We start from the raw sequence: 15,654 nt of genomic DNA on the forward strand, positions 1-15,654 counted from the left end.
AGGACCAGAACAAAAATGTGGATATGGTTCTCAAGGACAAGACAGCACTGCAAAGATTACTTTCCAAAAAATTATGTGGTGAAGTAATGATTTTTATATGCTATGTGTTACGGTCTCTGTTATGGTCTGTGTTACGGAGAGTTATAGTGAAACACAGGACAATGTGTGGTAACAGCGTGCCTGCATCTGTTCCAGTGGGATCTCAAAGCTGAAGGACTCATTGTAGTATGGGTTCAGTGTGTTTTTCTTCACTGTTGTCTTCTTCTTCTTCAGCCGCTTGCCATTCTGCAATAGCTGAATCTTCACATATGGATCTGCAAAGAAGGTCAGCCAAAACAACTACTGACTAATCCAGTATGCATTATTCACTATTAAAAAGTGACAGTAAAGTATATTTGCATACAATACCTCAGGAAAATGGTAACTAAATATAAATTGAAGAAATTTAGTGACAGTTTACTTCAGCATATTATTTCACCTTCAAGTAGAAAGTTTTTCAAAAGTACTGAAGTTCAATTATGAAATATTATTGAGTTCCCGAAATCCTTTCAGATTTCAGATTACTGATTATGGCTTAATCAGATAAGAAGTAATCTGTAACAGAGGAATGTGTTTAACCTTTCCATTTCTGATTAGGCACTTCTTTTATGATACGATGGCTATGTTTTTTAAAATTATTTATTTATTTTTTTACGACTAATGATTACTCAGCTTGTGTCCTAGCATTAGGTGACAGATGAAAGACTCATGAGCTACTTCTCCAAATACCCCTTAGTTTTGCTCACCAGACAGCCCACCCACATCCATTTTCTTCAGGTTCTTGGCCTCCAGGATGCAGACAGTCAGTTTGCCAGCAGTGGGCACATAACGCAGCGAGATGCAGATGTCTCCCAGCTTCTCTGGCTATAGGGACCAAACCCACACATACAGTGTGTGAGGAGAGCAGGATTCAGAGACTCACTGCAGCTCAAATGGACGTTAGATATTAAAAGATGGAACATGATTAGCAATAAAAAAAAATCTAGGCTTCTTTCTGATACATTTCATAGTATTTCCTATATACATATTATATACAAAGAAAGTCTTATGTTGATTCACAAGATCAGGCAATTCACCTCTTCCTTCTCAGCACTCTCTAGGTCTTTCCACTCCTCAATGGGCTGTCCCAGGTCCACGGTGTTCATGGGTAGCTTGAGTTCACCAATGATGTCATGCTTGGAGAAACGATCGTAGTCGTACACAGACATGACCAGGGTCTTCCCTCCCAGCTCCTGATAGGGGACCTAAAGTGGAAGGTGGCCATGGAAAAATCACTAAACAAATGTTTTTAAGTCATGTCATTTATGTAAAAAGGTCAGTAAGATCCTCATAATAGCGCAAGAAACAGAGAAAACCCCTGTACAAATATAGAGGTTAACAGGTAAACCAGAGAGATGCAGATATCTTCCAGTCCACTGGTTTTTCCAACTATAATTCCTTTGCATTCATGTTAACATTTAGGTGCATACCTTGGATCACTAACAACATGTGACCATTCTACTCCCCTCCACCATGACTTTCTTTTTTTGAGTTAGGATTTAACGACATACCACAACCATAAAGATAAATTATTCAGTTGTAATAAATTAGTTATGCACCTTGTTCTATAATATATAACACAATCTTAGACAAGTGTTAGACAAGTGATAAACTAACTAAATGCTATTTTTTTTACTTTCTGGCAGTTGCAGTTTGAAGAACAGTTTGTGTTAGACCAAGAGGATGGGCAGGAAGAGGCCAGACAACGGAGGGTGCGCTCCAGGTCCTGGTTAACTCTCTCGATCTGGCTGTTGGATTGGGCATGGAAGCCAGAGGACAGGACAAGCTGGCTTCTGCCCCCAAAACAACCGACAAAAGGCCCCCCAGAACCGGCTGGTGAATTGAGACCCGTGGTCTGACACGATGTCGCTAGACAGTTCATGAATACGGACAACTTGAGTAAGTAATAGTTTAGCTGTCTCTTTCGCAGATGGCAGTTTTGGCAGTGCAACGAAGTAGCCGGCCTTGGAGAACCTATTGACAACCACCAAAATCACAGTGTTGCTCCTTGATTGGGGCAGCCCCGTGATAAATTCGCATGACAGATGAGACCAAGGGCACGAAGGGACAGCCAGTGGGTGCAACAGACCAGTGGGCCTTGTCCTGGGGTCTTTGCAGTGAGCGCAGATGCGACAGGAGTTCACAAACGCTTGGACGTCAGGTTCCATGCATGGCCACCAAAACCACTGACAGAGAAACTCAAGCATCCATGTGACTCCTGGGTGTGCTGAAAAGGGGGATGCATGTCCCCACTCAAGGACCTGAGCTCTAACTGCCTTAGATACATACAGCCATCCCGGTGGGTCCGGTTCAGCCACGAGAGCCTGACGTACTGCCTTCTCAACCACGATGCAGGCCCTTGGGATAACGGTCAAGGGCAGAGCAGAAGGCAGCGAGCAAACCGGGCAAAGAACAATCCCCATCTGGCCTGGCGCGGATTAAGTCGCTTGGCCTGCTGTATGTAGGCCAAGTTCTTGTGGTCCATCCAGACCAGGAAGGGGTGTTTTACCCCTCCAGCCAGTGTCTCCACTCCTCGAGCACAAGCTTGACCACCAGTAATTCGCGGTCACCCACATCGTAGTTCCGTTCTGCTGAGGACAGACGCCAAGAGAAATAGGCACAGGGATGCAGTTTTTTGTCCTCTCCTGATTGCTGGGACAGAACTGCACCAACACCCAGCTCAGATGCATCCACCTCAACAATAAATTGAAGTTCTGCATTGGGGAGCCGAAGAATAGGAGCCATGATTAGACGGCGCTTTAGTTCTTCGAATGCCTGATGGGCTTTGGTGGACCAGCAGAACCAACCAGACGCTTTCCTGGTCAACGCAGTCAATGGGGCTGCAACCATGCTAAAGTTCTTCAAGAACCTGTGGTAGAAGTTCATGAAGCCCAGGAAGCATTGGACCGGACACACCGAGGTGGGTCTGGGCCAGCTCTTCACAGCCCGAACCTTGGCTGGGTCCATGCATAACGTGTTATGGGAGACAATAAATCCCAAAAAGGAAATGGTTTGTGCATGGAGCGTGGACTTCTCCAGCTTGACTAAGAGGTGGTTCTCGAGTAGGAGCTGAAGGACCCGCCTAACATGGGTAACATGTTTGTCTACCGTTTGGCTGTAGGTCAAGTAGACAAACACGTACCTGCCAAGGGCTTCCCTTAATACCTCATTGATGTACCGTTGGAAGACGGCAAGTGTGTTCATCAGCCCAAACGGCATGACGAGGTATTCATAGTGCCCAGAGGGGGTGATGAACGTCGCCATCCACTCGTCTCCCTCCTGGATTCTCACCAAGTTGTAGGATCTGTGCAGGTCCAGTTTAGTGAAAACGGAGGCCTGCTGTAGTGTCTCGAATACTGAGGTCATGAGGGGCAATGGGGCGGTCCTTGATGGATAGTTTGTTAAGTCTATACAGGGTCGTAGCCCACCATCTTTCTTCCTGGCAAAGAAGAAACCCGCGCCAGCCGGGGTAGACGGCCGGATGAACCCTAGGGCCAAGGACTCTTGGATATACTCGTCCTTTGCCTGACGTCCAGGCCCTGAAAGGGAGAACAGGCGACCTCTAGGGGGACTGGAGCCCAGGAGGAGGTTTATGGCCATGTCATATGGCTGGTGGGGAGGCAATAGTTGGGCGTTCTGTTTGCTAAATGCGTCCCCGAGGTCCCAGTATTCCTGGGGGACTCAAGACAGGTCCGGACCGCCGGGACCATGACCAGACCCAGACCGAGGCTTGAGTAGCTGGAAACAGGAGCTCCGACATGACAAACCCCAAGACAGCACTGACCGGGTCAGCCAGACCACATGGGGATTATGTCACTGAAGCCAGGGGTACCCCAAATTCAGTTGCAAGTCAGGAGCATGGATAATATACGGCGCAATCTGTTCAGTGTGTGGGCTGACTCGCAATGTGATTGGACGAGTCTGATAGCGAACAACCCTGGCTCAAGGGACTGACCATCAATGGCGGCAATCCAGTGGGACCAGCTAACTTGTTGGCTAACCCAGCATCGAGAAAGTTGCCCGCCACTCCTGAGTCCACGAATGCCTGGAAATGTGTTTCAGACGTTCCCCAAGCAATTGTGGTACTTAAGAACAACCCCTGAGCTCAGGGAGGACTGGTTGAGTCTGTCAGAGTCCTTTCCCTGGAGCTCAGGGCAAGCTGGGCGGAGATGACCCGAGTTTCTGCAGTACAGACACCTCCCCTTCCTCATCCGAGCATTTCATTCACTCTGGGAAAGGCGAGTGTGTCCTAGCTGCATTGGCTGGGATCCAGACTCCTGCTTGTCATGTGCATGAACAGGACTAAGGGTGCAAGGGGCTCCCCGAGAGCCTCGACTGATCCCTGGTCCCCGTGTTCTGCGCCTTCGCCGCACGCGATTGTCAATACGCAAGACCATATTGATCAGGTTGTCGAGAGAGGCGGGAGTATCACGATGGATCAGTTCATCTTTGAGGTCCTTGCTGAGGCCCTGGTGGAAAGCAGCTGTGGGGTTCCATCCAATCTCGTCCGCCACAGTGCAGAACTAAATCACATAATCAGCCACAGCGCCTCTCCCCTGATATATATTAAGGAGACGGGAAATAGTCTCCCCTCCAATGACTGGAATTCTGCTGCAGTGGAACATACATCAGTTTGGTGCTCCCAGACCAGGGTGGCCCATGCCAGAGCATGCCCAGTGAGAAGGGAGATGATGTATGCCACCTTTGCTCACTCTGTGGGGAACCAAGATGTGTGCTGCTTGAAAGCCAGTGAGCATTGAATGAGGAACCATCCACAACCTCCTGCCTCACCAGCATAGCACTCAAGAGCAGGGAGCAATGGCTCTGAATGTGAGGTGGGCAGGATTTGGGCTGGCTCTGCTGCTACCGCAGCCCCAGCTGCCTCCTGACTAGGGGCAGCCAGAGGCACTGGTGTTCATGTCAGGAGGTCTGTCAGGTCCTGCAACTGAGAGGTGATCTGTTGCAGGGCCTGCTCATGTCAAGCAACAGTCACCCCCTGATTAGTCAGAACCACCTTTACCTGTTCCAGATCTAACTGTTGAGCTGGGTCTTTTTGTAAAGTGGGCTTGAACCCAGGTCAGCTAGGTGACGACACCAATAGCCTACTGGGTGAGCAACCATGCTCTAACAACACTGGGACCATGCGCAGAACAGTTAGATCTTGGATCAGGTAAAACAAAAGGAAAAAAACTAAACACCATGCCAGGCGTGGAAAAAGGGTGAACAAAGGACGCCACGGGAAGAAATGGCAACCCCAATGACTGGGGAAAACCAAACCAAAACTTCCCAAACAAAATCAGAAAACAGGGAGGAACTTGAATGGCTAAGGAAAGCCTCAGGAAAATTGGAAAAGATGTGTGAAAACACAAACACACTCACAGACAAGAAGTGAGGTGTAGTATGAGGGCTCACAGACCTCAAGATCTAAAGTTACCAGCTAGGCACTTGGCTCAAAACTTTAGTAAAACCCCAACACTTATTGACTGGGTCACTGGGCTTTTATAAGGCCTAACCCAGCTGTTGGGTGTTAAGCCTGATTAGTGGTGTGATTGACTCGAGGCTTCCCTCTGCTGGCCGAAGGAGGCCTTGGCCTGGTGACAACCCTTACAATAGAACTCATAGGCATTTAAGCATCTGTGTCTCACCTTTGCACTTATCTGTTTAACTGCATGATAAGCCTGTTCTTTCACCTCTTTTTTTCTTTGCTGAGCAATAAATGCACTGCCAATGACCCTTACAGCTAACCTTTACATTGATGAGACCATGCTTGGTGCTTCGACTTTGTTTTGTGGTTCGATCACGGTGCACAGCACAATCCCAAAGAAGGCAATGATAATTGACTTTGGCATTATTCTCCTTCAAATCAATGACAGATCAGATCAATGCCATCTAAAACACACATGAGACAGAAACATCACCCCCCCATCATGAAAAATGGCATGTATCTTCCACACCAGATGCTTGAATCTCAAAATGCCAGTCCTTGGAAAAAGCTTCAAGAACACCGAATAATTTGGCTGGACCAAATTGAGAGTTTTGAGAGAGAGTTTTCAAATTTGTGACCTGCCTTGGGCACTTTCAACCTTAACACGTGGTGGATAACACCCAGACATGCTGAAGCATATTCTGATTCTTCTTCTAATCTTTAGGCAAAGAAACATTCTCAGAACCCCAAAACCAAGGACTGTAACTGATAGTGTTTGCAGCTGAGCCCACCAATGAATCATTAGTGAAGGTAAGTCAAGGAAGATTAATGTGCTGCCTTGTGCCTACTGCTATAAAACAAAGATGTCTTCCCTCTGTGTTCTGTTCCCTTCCTAGCAATCTCTTTCTATCCTCTCTTCCTTGTTCTCCCATTCTTTCTCTTCCTTTCATTCATGAATGCAGCGTTGAAATGCAGCTGTTCTACCATGGAATGCACAGTCCCAGTTTTTCACCTTGTAAGACATGCAGGTTTAGAATGTGGGGGATTTGTTTCGTTACTAGATCGCTTCTCTGGAAGCTCTACGAACGAGCTCTATGAACGATCACCAGGGTCTACTCAGTTGTTCATAGACCTTATTAGTGACTAAGAGAAATAAACGTTCTTTAGCCAAAGAAATCATTATGCCAGCAGAGTTAACAACTCAGACAAGCAGATGGAACAATACCTTTTGTTAAAATTCACAAGAACACAAACAAGCAAACAAAAAAAGTTAAATATGAAGTGTTAATATTTATGCTTAGTATAACCATCAGACATTATCTGATGATTCATGCTTACTCTGACAGCTTGTTTGTCAGCACAATATTAGACAATTAGTAGGCCAGGACCTTGAGGTTTAAACAACAATCTCATCTCAGCAGAACGTCTTATTTTTAAACCATATTCATACACAGAAGCAGCGAATTCCTTAGGCTCATTTTAACTGAGATCGTTTTCAAATGATACCACATAACATTTGAGTGACATTTACATTGTCTGAAAAATTTGCACCTAATTTAAACACTTAGCAAATAAACAAGTTTTAAAACATTGTTTCTGGTCTATGCTGTAGAATGTTCAGAACCATGGACAGTGTTCCACATGCCAAATCCATTACACTGCACCGTGATATAATGTGTCATGGAAGCACAATCATACAAAGCTTTGCAAAGCTACCCATGGAGTAGTTTTACCAGTTTAATTAGAAGAACATACATGGACATTTGACTTGACGTTGCAGTCCATGTAAGTGAAGTCCATATAAGCAATGAGCAATGCCCTTATGTTAACCCTAACTCATAATTGTAAGTTGCTTTGGATAAAAGTGTCAGCTAAATGCCGTAAGTGTATGCATGCCCACTTTAAAGCTTATAGTCTGTAATGGGGCCTTTATATTAACATATATTCTCTGAAAAAAAGATATTTTTTGTTAACTTACCTATACAAATATTTGAAAATTCGAAAACAATTTAAAAATAACTTACCTTGAAGACAAAGGTTTCATTGAATACTGGATTCAGTGTCTTTTTGTGCACTTTGGTGTCAAACTTTTTCTTTTTGTCAGGGAGCAGAAAGACTTTGACATAAGGGTCAGAAGTTCCTCCTGAGTCCATGGAAATCAGGTCAGCACACTGCAAGATGCCCACTGTCAACTGGGAGAAGGATTGGTAGAAAGAAAGAAAGAAAGAAAGAAAGAAAGAAAGAAAGAAAGAAAGAAAGAAAGAAAGAAAGAAAGAAAGAAAGGGATAGAAGGAAAAAGTCAGTATGCATTTTATAGTCTGGGAATGATGAATAGCATAACATTGAAATGCCTTTAGTAGGTAGGTATCAGATATGTTATATGGACAAAATATCGAACATACCCAGGTATGCTTATTAAAAAGACAGCTGGAATGCTAATAAAATGGATGTGTTAGTTTAAGTAAAATCTAACAAAATGTCTACAGCAAAGCTTCAGCTTCTCTTTATGAACTTCTGTTTGAATAGAAATTCAAGCTTAATTAGTGTATTTTGAAGAAAAAAGAAACTAAAAGACACAAAAATGTTGCATACTTATTAAGCATGAAAACACAAAGAAAAGGAATAACAGTTTGTTTGCACCTTGTTGTCCTGGAAGTCATAATCCAGAGAGTACTGCAGTTTCCCCAGCTTCTCCTGCTCTTTTTCCTCTTCCTCTTTCTCCTCCTCCGTCAAACCTGTCTCCCCATCGTCATCATCATCGTCCTGTTGTTTCTGGTGGAGGAAAACATGTGTGAATGCCATTGGTAGGGGATTTCTGTGACGAGGACATGGTCATTTCCTGTCTGCAGCATGCCACAAGCTCAGGACATCCTGTTAGGCTCCCGGTGCAAAAGAGTGGAGGTGTACTCCTCTCTGGCCCCACCTACCCATTTGCCTGTTATAGCAGCCTCTTACCGATGCAGTCATTCAAGGCTGGAAGTTGCAAATGACTTGAGCTTGCAATTTCTTTTGGTGACACTTTTTCACTGTAATCTCATGGGTGTTTAGTGTGGACTCTTGAGGCCTGAAGGTGTTGGCATTCTAATCAATGCTCTGACTTCAACATCAAAGAAATATTTCAAGCAGAAATGCTACTAATGCTATTACAAATTGAAAACTAATCGGGGTGATTTAGGTTGATGGCATTTGTATGATATGAAGGGCTTTCACCCATTTTAAACACTCTTGGCATATTAATGTATATATTTAATTAGTACCATAAATATTTAAAATATATAATCCATATAAATTGTTATCTAAGAATACACATTTATTTGATAACAATACAGAAATATACATATTTCACTCTCATATGTATTGTGAAACATTATTATGCTTTCAAAATTAAGGTCTTATAAATGACTTTGATGTAATTTAGTGCTGGCTGGCCACATTCCCATCAGCACTATCCAGTTCATGCTGTTCAGCAGTCCTCATGGGATTAATGAGTGAGAAAGCTTTAACGAATAGTAGATTCCTTTGTGCTATTTCTGGTCTTAGAATTGCTGATGTGTGTTTTCTTTCTTTTTCTTCCCTTTTTTTCTAAAGTGCTTTTAATAGTATTTACACTGGCGAAGGAAAAAGAGCTGAATCATGTTTTGGCACTTTCACTGTGTTTCCCTGTATGTTAAATTTACAGTGCTGGCTGGCCAGGTACTAAATCTGCAATTACTTGAGATCAATATTCCTCACTAATTTATCAAAAGGCGGGGCTGAACCAGTGATGTAATTATATTTTCCTGTGTTGATTTAATCAAGCCGGATCAGCCTCTAGACAGGAAAACAAGAAAACAGGGTCCCATTTCCCAAAATCATCATAGTGATCATCATACTCACTCTACTATTTATGCATCATCTTTGTTTTACAATGTTTTTGGGAAACCCAGCCCAGATTGGTGGTAATTTGATATCAGAAAAATTATTTGCTTCGTCAAATGTCTCATCATAAGAGCACTGATCTAGGATGATTTTTTTGTGCAGAGTTCAGTTAAAACAACAGAAGATAATTATGGTTTGAGAAGCAAAATAACTTTAGGACTTGGTGTGAAATGGCTTACTTAGCAGGTTCTCTTGATCAAATATCCCCATATTCCATTTTTTATTTTTTATTTTATTTTGATTTTATTTTGTTTGAATCCTAATCTTAATCTGAAGGAAAGTGTGCTGTTAGGTTCTAAAAGGACTGCACTGCTTGGGCCTTGCTGTTGAAGGGTGTTCCTAGCATAGTGCCACCAAAAAACTGTCAGCCTCAAGTCCATTCCCGATAATCTCCCTATAGAAGCAAATTAAAGGGCACAGCGTAGAATATGCTAAAAATCCTCCAATTCTGTAAAGTCTTCATCCCCTTTTATGCTATCTATAAAAGAAAAGTCCCCAGTCTGTTATTCTGAGGTGTTATATTCTGAGGTCTATTATTCTGAGGTGTGTAATTCTGAGGTTATTCTAAGATTTTTCCCCATAAAAAGGCTATGCCCTTTAACACATGCATCCACTGTGAGTCTTATGGGTTGCCTTTGAATTAAAACCTGTATTAAAGTATTAGTGAGTTAATTATTCCATTCGCATCTCATTACAGTGTTGGTCGTTAGCCTTTTGTTTTGTCCATCTGCATTGTAACTTTCCTGTGTTTTTTTTCTTCCCATTTTGCTTTCTTGTTGAGCAACAACAGCAAAATGTTTTTAAAAAATAAGGAAGTTACAATGGCCATTCTGCCAAACCCTGCCCGCGGGTCATGTGCTTGCACTCAGCGGCCCAAGAGCTGAACTGTTTGTCCGTTCACCTACCGTCACACCCGCCGCCCACGAGCACCAAGAAACGCAGTGCACACACATAAGACAAAAAGCAGAGGGGAAGAGAGCAGAGAGAGAGAGAGAGAGGGAAAGAGAGAGGGAGAGATTGAACTCAAGAAGCACACTGGGAAGAGAATGAGAGACAGCAAAGAGAGCTGTCAACAGCACTCTGAGAAAAGACACACTACAAAAAAGAACTGGAGCTATGTTCTGGATGATCATCTAGCTGTGAGATTTAACTGAGATTAGGCTGTGAGATTAACTATTAATAACATGTGGGGAATTTGTGTTCACTACATCTAATCCTAGAAGTTCTTTGCATTCACAATGCCAGGACTGCTTGGCTGTCTTTTCTGCCCTGTCAGTAATTAGCATGTCTTTTCTTATCAGAGAAAACAAACGACTTACAAAACTCACATTACTCACAAGCACATGAAATAAAATTACGTAAAACAAAAAGACTGGATGGACTCTCTTTTTTCACACACGTCTGTTCTCACTTGCTGATGACTCAGCAGTATGTTCCAATGCTGGCAAAGTCACAAAACTGTAAGGAACTTCTGCTTTGGCAGTGCACCACTGCCCATGAACACTTCAATAAAGGCCTCAGGCATGAGCAGGTCATGTTGTACATCACTATTATACAGCAGTTTCATGGTCTTCGTGGCCCAGCCCCTCAGATCCCCCAGTGCCCTTACGTACATCTCCACCTTGCATGTTCTTCATGTTGAAGCCGTCCTTGCCCTTCTTGCCTTTCTTGTTCTTCTTCTTCTTGCAGCAGCACTTCTTGATGATGCAGAAGCAGCAGGTGACAATGAGGAGGGCGGCCACCACAGCAATAGCAATCAGGGCCCAGGGAGGCACTGCAGCATGGATGGAGAGGGGAGACAAAGGCAGAGGTATGGGCAGGCAGAGGTAGGGGGAAGCAGAGTTAGAGGTAGAGGTAGACAGAGGCAGATGTAGGGGGAGGCAGAGGTTGACAGAGGCAGAGGTAGGGGCAGAGGAAGACAGTGGTAGAGGTAGACAATTCTTGGCTTCCATATTTATAAGGTCTTACTAGGTACAAATAGCAAAGAGAACAAAAAAACATAGCCTGGGTGTTATGACAATAGGATCAAAAACAATCTTCTTTCAGAACAGTGAGACAGAATGCATCTTAAGATGTCTGACTGATTTTCCTATTACTTGTCTTCTTTTGTAGCCAATTGAGTCAGCTAAGCACGGAAAGTCCAAGTGGCAGAACATAAGAACATGCATGGTTCATAACATCTCAACCCAGCAACCCAAGCAAGAGCACATCTTGATGGGACTCACATGGGATTGTCTCGATCTCATTGAGGAACTTGCTCTTGATCTTCTCAAAGAGGTCATCCATGGACGATCCTCCTGACTCCGTGGAGTTGTCCGCTGTCGTGGAGAGGGCGGTGGTGGGAGCCATTGTCAGAGAGCTAGTGGGGTGGGTGGCGCCCAGGCCTGTGGGTTCCGGACCCACTATGGCCTCTGGCTTTTTCTTGAACAGGTTCCACTTCATGGTCTGCAGCTAGGCACTCAATGTCCCTGCAGGAGCACACAAACACTAAGAGTGATGCTACAAGCATGAGGAAACACCACCACGGGCACCTGTAAAATGCAATGGGGACCTGAATCTGTGTGGTATACTGATACAACTCCTCTGTCCATACTGTTAAAGAGAGGAGAGGTGCACAGCTGGGAAGTAGATATTAATATTACAAGAAGCCTACCCCCAGACAATCAATAATATAGCTAGCTTGGGCAAGAGGAAACGCACATGCTTAAAGCTTGCAGTGGTGACAGGTTTGGGTGAAGGCTTTTTTCAATGCATGGCTTTGCATATAAACAATAGGAGCTGAAATAAAGGCACAGCATCAGAGCTTCAGGGCTACCACAAGATGCCATGCAAGACAAATGACACTGCAGAACAGCACAGAACAGACTGCACCTCTCCCACAACTAACCAGATAGCTATTCATCCTAGAAGGAGGGGAGAGCAAAGTAATAAGTGTTTGCCTGGTTTGCCTCCACATATTTTAACTTAGTGTTAGAAAGCAGTGGTAGCTCAGTGGTTAAAGTAATTGACTTGTAATTGGAAGGTTGCTGATTTAATCACCATCGTTGCCACTGTTGGGCCCCTGAGCAAACCCCTAATCCTCAAGTTGTATTCTGTCATAATTGTCAGTTGTTTTGGATAAAAGTGTCAGCTAAATGATAAATGTTCATCCAGTATGCATCATACTGGTTATGTGCAAATTGTTAACCTGATATTTGTCATATTTTTTCTTTTATTATTAAAATAATAACTATATATTGGCTTCAGAGAGGAGCTGTCAGCAAAGTAGATGCATGATGCCAGGTTCACTAGGATCTTCAGCGGTAATTGCGCTCACTATAATGAGAGAGCTAAAATATTCATGTCCTGATATATGGCATGAGAAATGCCTTTACAGGTTACCTCTGTGAATAATTTCTGCACATATACAGTTTATTTCTTTGACCAGATTGAATAGACATCTTTTTATGCAACATCAGTCGCTCAAGTAATGCATGGTACCAGCCAACAATGCTTGGCTTTCTTCCCCACTGAGCAAATCAGTTCCACCTAATCATTACGCAGACTCTTATAAAGACAGACATTTAATGAAAAAGAAGAGGAAAAAAATCTGAAAGTAGCAGGCTGGCAGCAGAGCTTGCACAAATGAAATGAGGGTGTTATTACTGCCAAGCTAATGGCAAAATCCTGATGAGCTGCCCTTTCCGTTAGCTTTAGAGGGGACTGCTTTAATAAGATTTATTGATTACTTGAAAGGGACACAGGCCCAAATTATGCAATATCAAACATGGCCAGTGAGTCCATGTTTAGGCATATATGCAATATGTCCCATGTGCATGCTGGCTTTCAGTCACAATGAAACCAGCTAAAAAAATGATAAAAAGAATGAGAAAACACAAAATACAGATGTTTTAGGTTAAAACTCTATCACAAGAATATTAGATGATATTGATATTGATTCATTCAACCACAATCAAGTGTGAGAGAGAGAGTTAACAAAGACCTTCCAATCAACTTAACAATGATACCATTTTTAGGCACATTTCATAATGTTCCACCCAAAAATCAAAACCACTCAGTTGCAAAGTTTAGCTCTCCCTCCAATAGTATAAAAAGAATCTTTACCATTGTAGTTCAAACTCTTCAATATTAATCAGATTCTTGCAAAGCCCAAACTAAAAATGACTCTAGCTTTTACCAGAGCTACAAACAATGGCAACATTTCCTGACCAGATCTATTTCTTGTTTGTGTCTCCTTCAGTTAAATTGCAAGTTTTGTTTGTCCATAATACCCTGTAGAGAGGGGTGTAGGGGACTGGTTGCATGTCAGGCATATATTTCAGGTGTTTTTCTTAGTGACAACTGAAGCTCTTTATTGGCTATTGAACTGCACAGTTTTTTGTGCTCTTAGTATTCCAGGTTGTGGCTTAGAAACAAAAAACATTCTTTACACAAAAGTAATAACAACCAATAACCACCAGACGCACAAAAAGATATTTTTAAAATTATATTGTATTTGCAATGATTGCTATTGGTTATGATATTGTGTTGATATTGTTTGTGACGGTACTGTGAACTTGAGACCCTGCTTCACAACAGTATATATACTACATTAGGACTGAACAGTTTCATAGCTTCTGCTCTACCAAGTTTTCATAAGACTCTCACCCATTATCAGTCACCATGCACTTTCCAACAGTCTAATGTTTGTGCCCAAAACATGCAAAACTTTTAGTACGACTTTTGAATGTTACATTCAGGTTAGTGATGTCAGCATTAGGTACACTGAGGACCTTACCGATTTTCTTGGCCCATTATCTGTCTCCTTGTCTCTGCTGTTGGAGGTTTCACCTCCTGAGTTAGACTGACATTTGCTCACTGGCTGATGTATTGATTGACAAAGTCTCATCCTGGTAGCCATTCCAGTAGCACTTAGAATATGATGAGCCTGATCTTTTCACTCTCACAACCAGACAAACACACTTTCATTAGAGTGCTTCATTCAACTGGATTTGTCATATGTAAAGTGCTTTGGACAGATCAGTCTTTTGGGTTCCATCCATTGCCTTTCAAGGAAAAAAAAATGGGGCTACAAACGATGGACAGTGAGCAGACGTAATATTAGCAAAAATTAATTCTTGCTTGATTCCATAAGCTGATTCAACTGTCTGTTGAACAATGTGATGAGTATCTCTCTGAAGAAGGCTGCACGCGAAAGATGATGATGGTCTCTCAGCAGACTGTGAAGGGGGAGTGGAGCTTTCACTTGGTTTCTGACTCTCCCTTAGTGAGACAGAGAGAAGGAGAAGCAATCTGTCTGAGTTTAGGAGACAGCCAATTTTGCAGTCTGGCTGAATGAGCAATACATTTGGACAAAATAGGCCTTGCAAGTCTTAACCCTGAGTTCTGTAGAGAAGATCACACACTTCACATGAATCATGACAGACATGATCATGATAGAATCATTTGGGCCTGTGACTTCTTTTTTTTTTACCAAAATACTAATCACGACAATTCAGACATATGTCCAATCTTTAATAAAAGCTATGTTCCTCTAGTAGAGTAAACGCTTATGTGATATATTGTAGATAATGTAATTTGTTTTTTGTCCATGCCTTTTGGCAGTAACAAATGGCTAATTGGATGAAGTGAGGCCCCACCATCCCCTAAGACTATAACTGTGCTCGGAGCAAGATTGAGATTACGGTGAACAAGATTACCCTGCTTTGTGACAACAAAAGGGAGGAGAAGATAACAAACCAAAGTCAGTAACAATGACAGTTGTCTAAGATTCTCCACTGCCTGCAGCTCAAGTTGCAAAAACCAAAGCAGAATAACACCAAGACTGCAAAACCTATGCTTGCATGCAGCCTACACATTTACCCCAGAAGTACTAGGGGACAAACTGGAAGAGGACTGCTAAATCCTGGGAACAACTGTGGCATCGCCCACACAGCATATGGCTTTTAGAAATAAATTATTGCTTAGATGTTTGGAATCCTCCCATGCAGGGATTTTCAGCTCCATGCATTGCACGTCACTATTTTCTCTTCCGCAAATATCTGACTCGGCTCGTAAGTCACCCCGATGGGCTGAATATATGGTTTAACACAAGGCAAACACCAAGCAGTGTACAGTCAGTGGGTGGTCTTGAAGAACAAAAAGTTTCAGGTCCACTGTTGCCAAAAGTAAGAAATACAAACTTTCAACAGGTATAGATTTTGCAAACAAATGCAGAGAAAACTGCAAAGCTG

General features: G+C 42.9%; 1 protein-coding gene across 2 annotated transcripts in view; it reads right to left on the minus strand.

The window, feature by feature from the left end:
- The window catches only part of syt2b (synaptotagmin IIb), a 39,912-nt gene that overhangs the window by 4,018 nt on the left and 20,240 nt on the right, over positions 1 to 15,654 (minus strand). Inside the window, exons 2-8 of one of the 2 annotated variants that reach the window (XM_027000733.3) lie at positions 11,647 to 11,889; positions 11,035 to 11,195; positions 8,144 to 8,266; positions 7,528 to 7,695; positions 1,116 to 1,283; positions 786 to 903; positions 181 to 314 (exon numbers count right to left, since the gene is read on the minus strand). In XM_027000733.3, coding sequence (XP_026856534.1) covers positions 181 to 314; positions 786 to 903; positions 1,116 to 1,283; positions 7,528 to 7,695; positions 8,144 to 8,266; positions 11,035 to 11,195; positions 11,647 to 11,863 — 1,089 coding nt within the window. In that variant the 5' untranslated portion in view covers positions 11,864 to 11,889. Of the gene's footprint in view, positions 1 to 180; positions 315 to 785; positions 904 to 1,115; positions 1,284 to 7,527; positions 7,696 to 8,143; positions 8,276 to 11,034; positions 11,196 to 11,646; positions 11,890 to 15,654 lie in introns of both variants that reach the window. The other variant, XM_027000732.3, reaches the window with a different exon arrangement.

Source organism: Electrophorus electricus, chromosome 7 (genome assembly GCF_041902795.1).
Source record: "Electrophorus electricus isolate QZ-2024a chromosome 7, ASM4190279v1, whole genome shotgun sequence".
Taxonomy (NCBI): Eukaryota; Metazoa; Chordata; class Actinopteri; order Gymnotiformes; family Gymnotidae; genus Electrophorus; species Electrophorus electricus.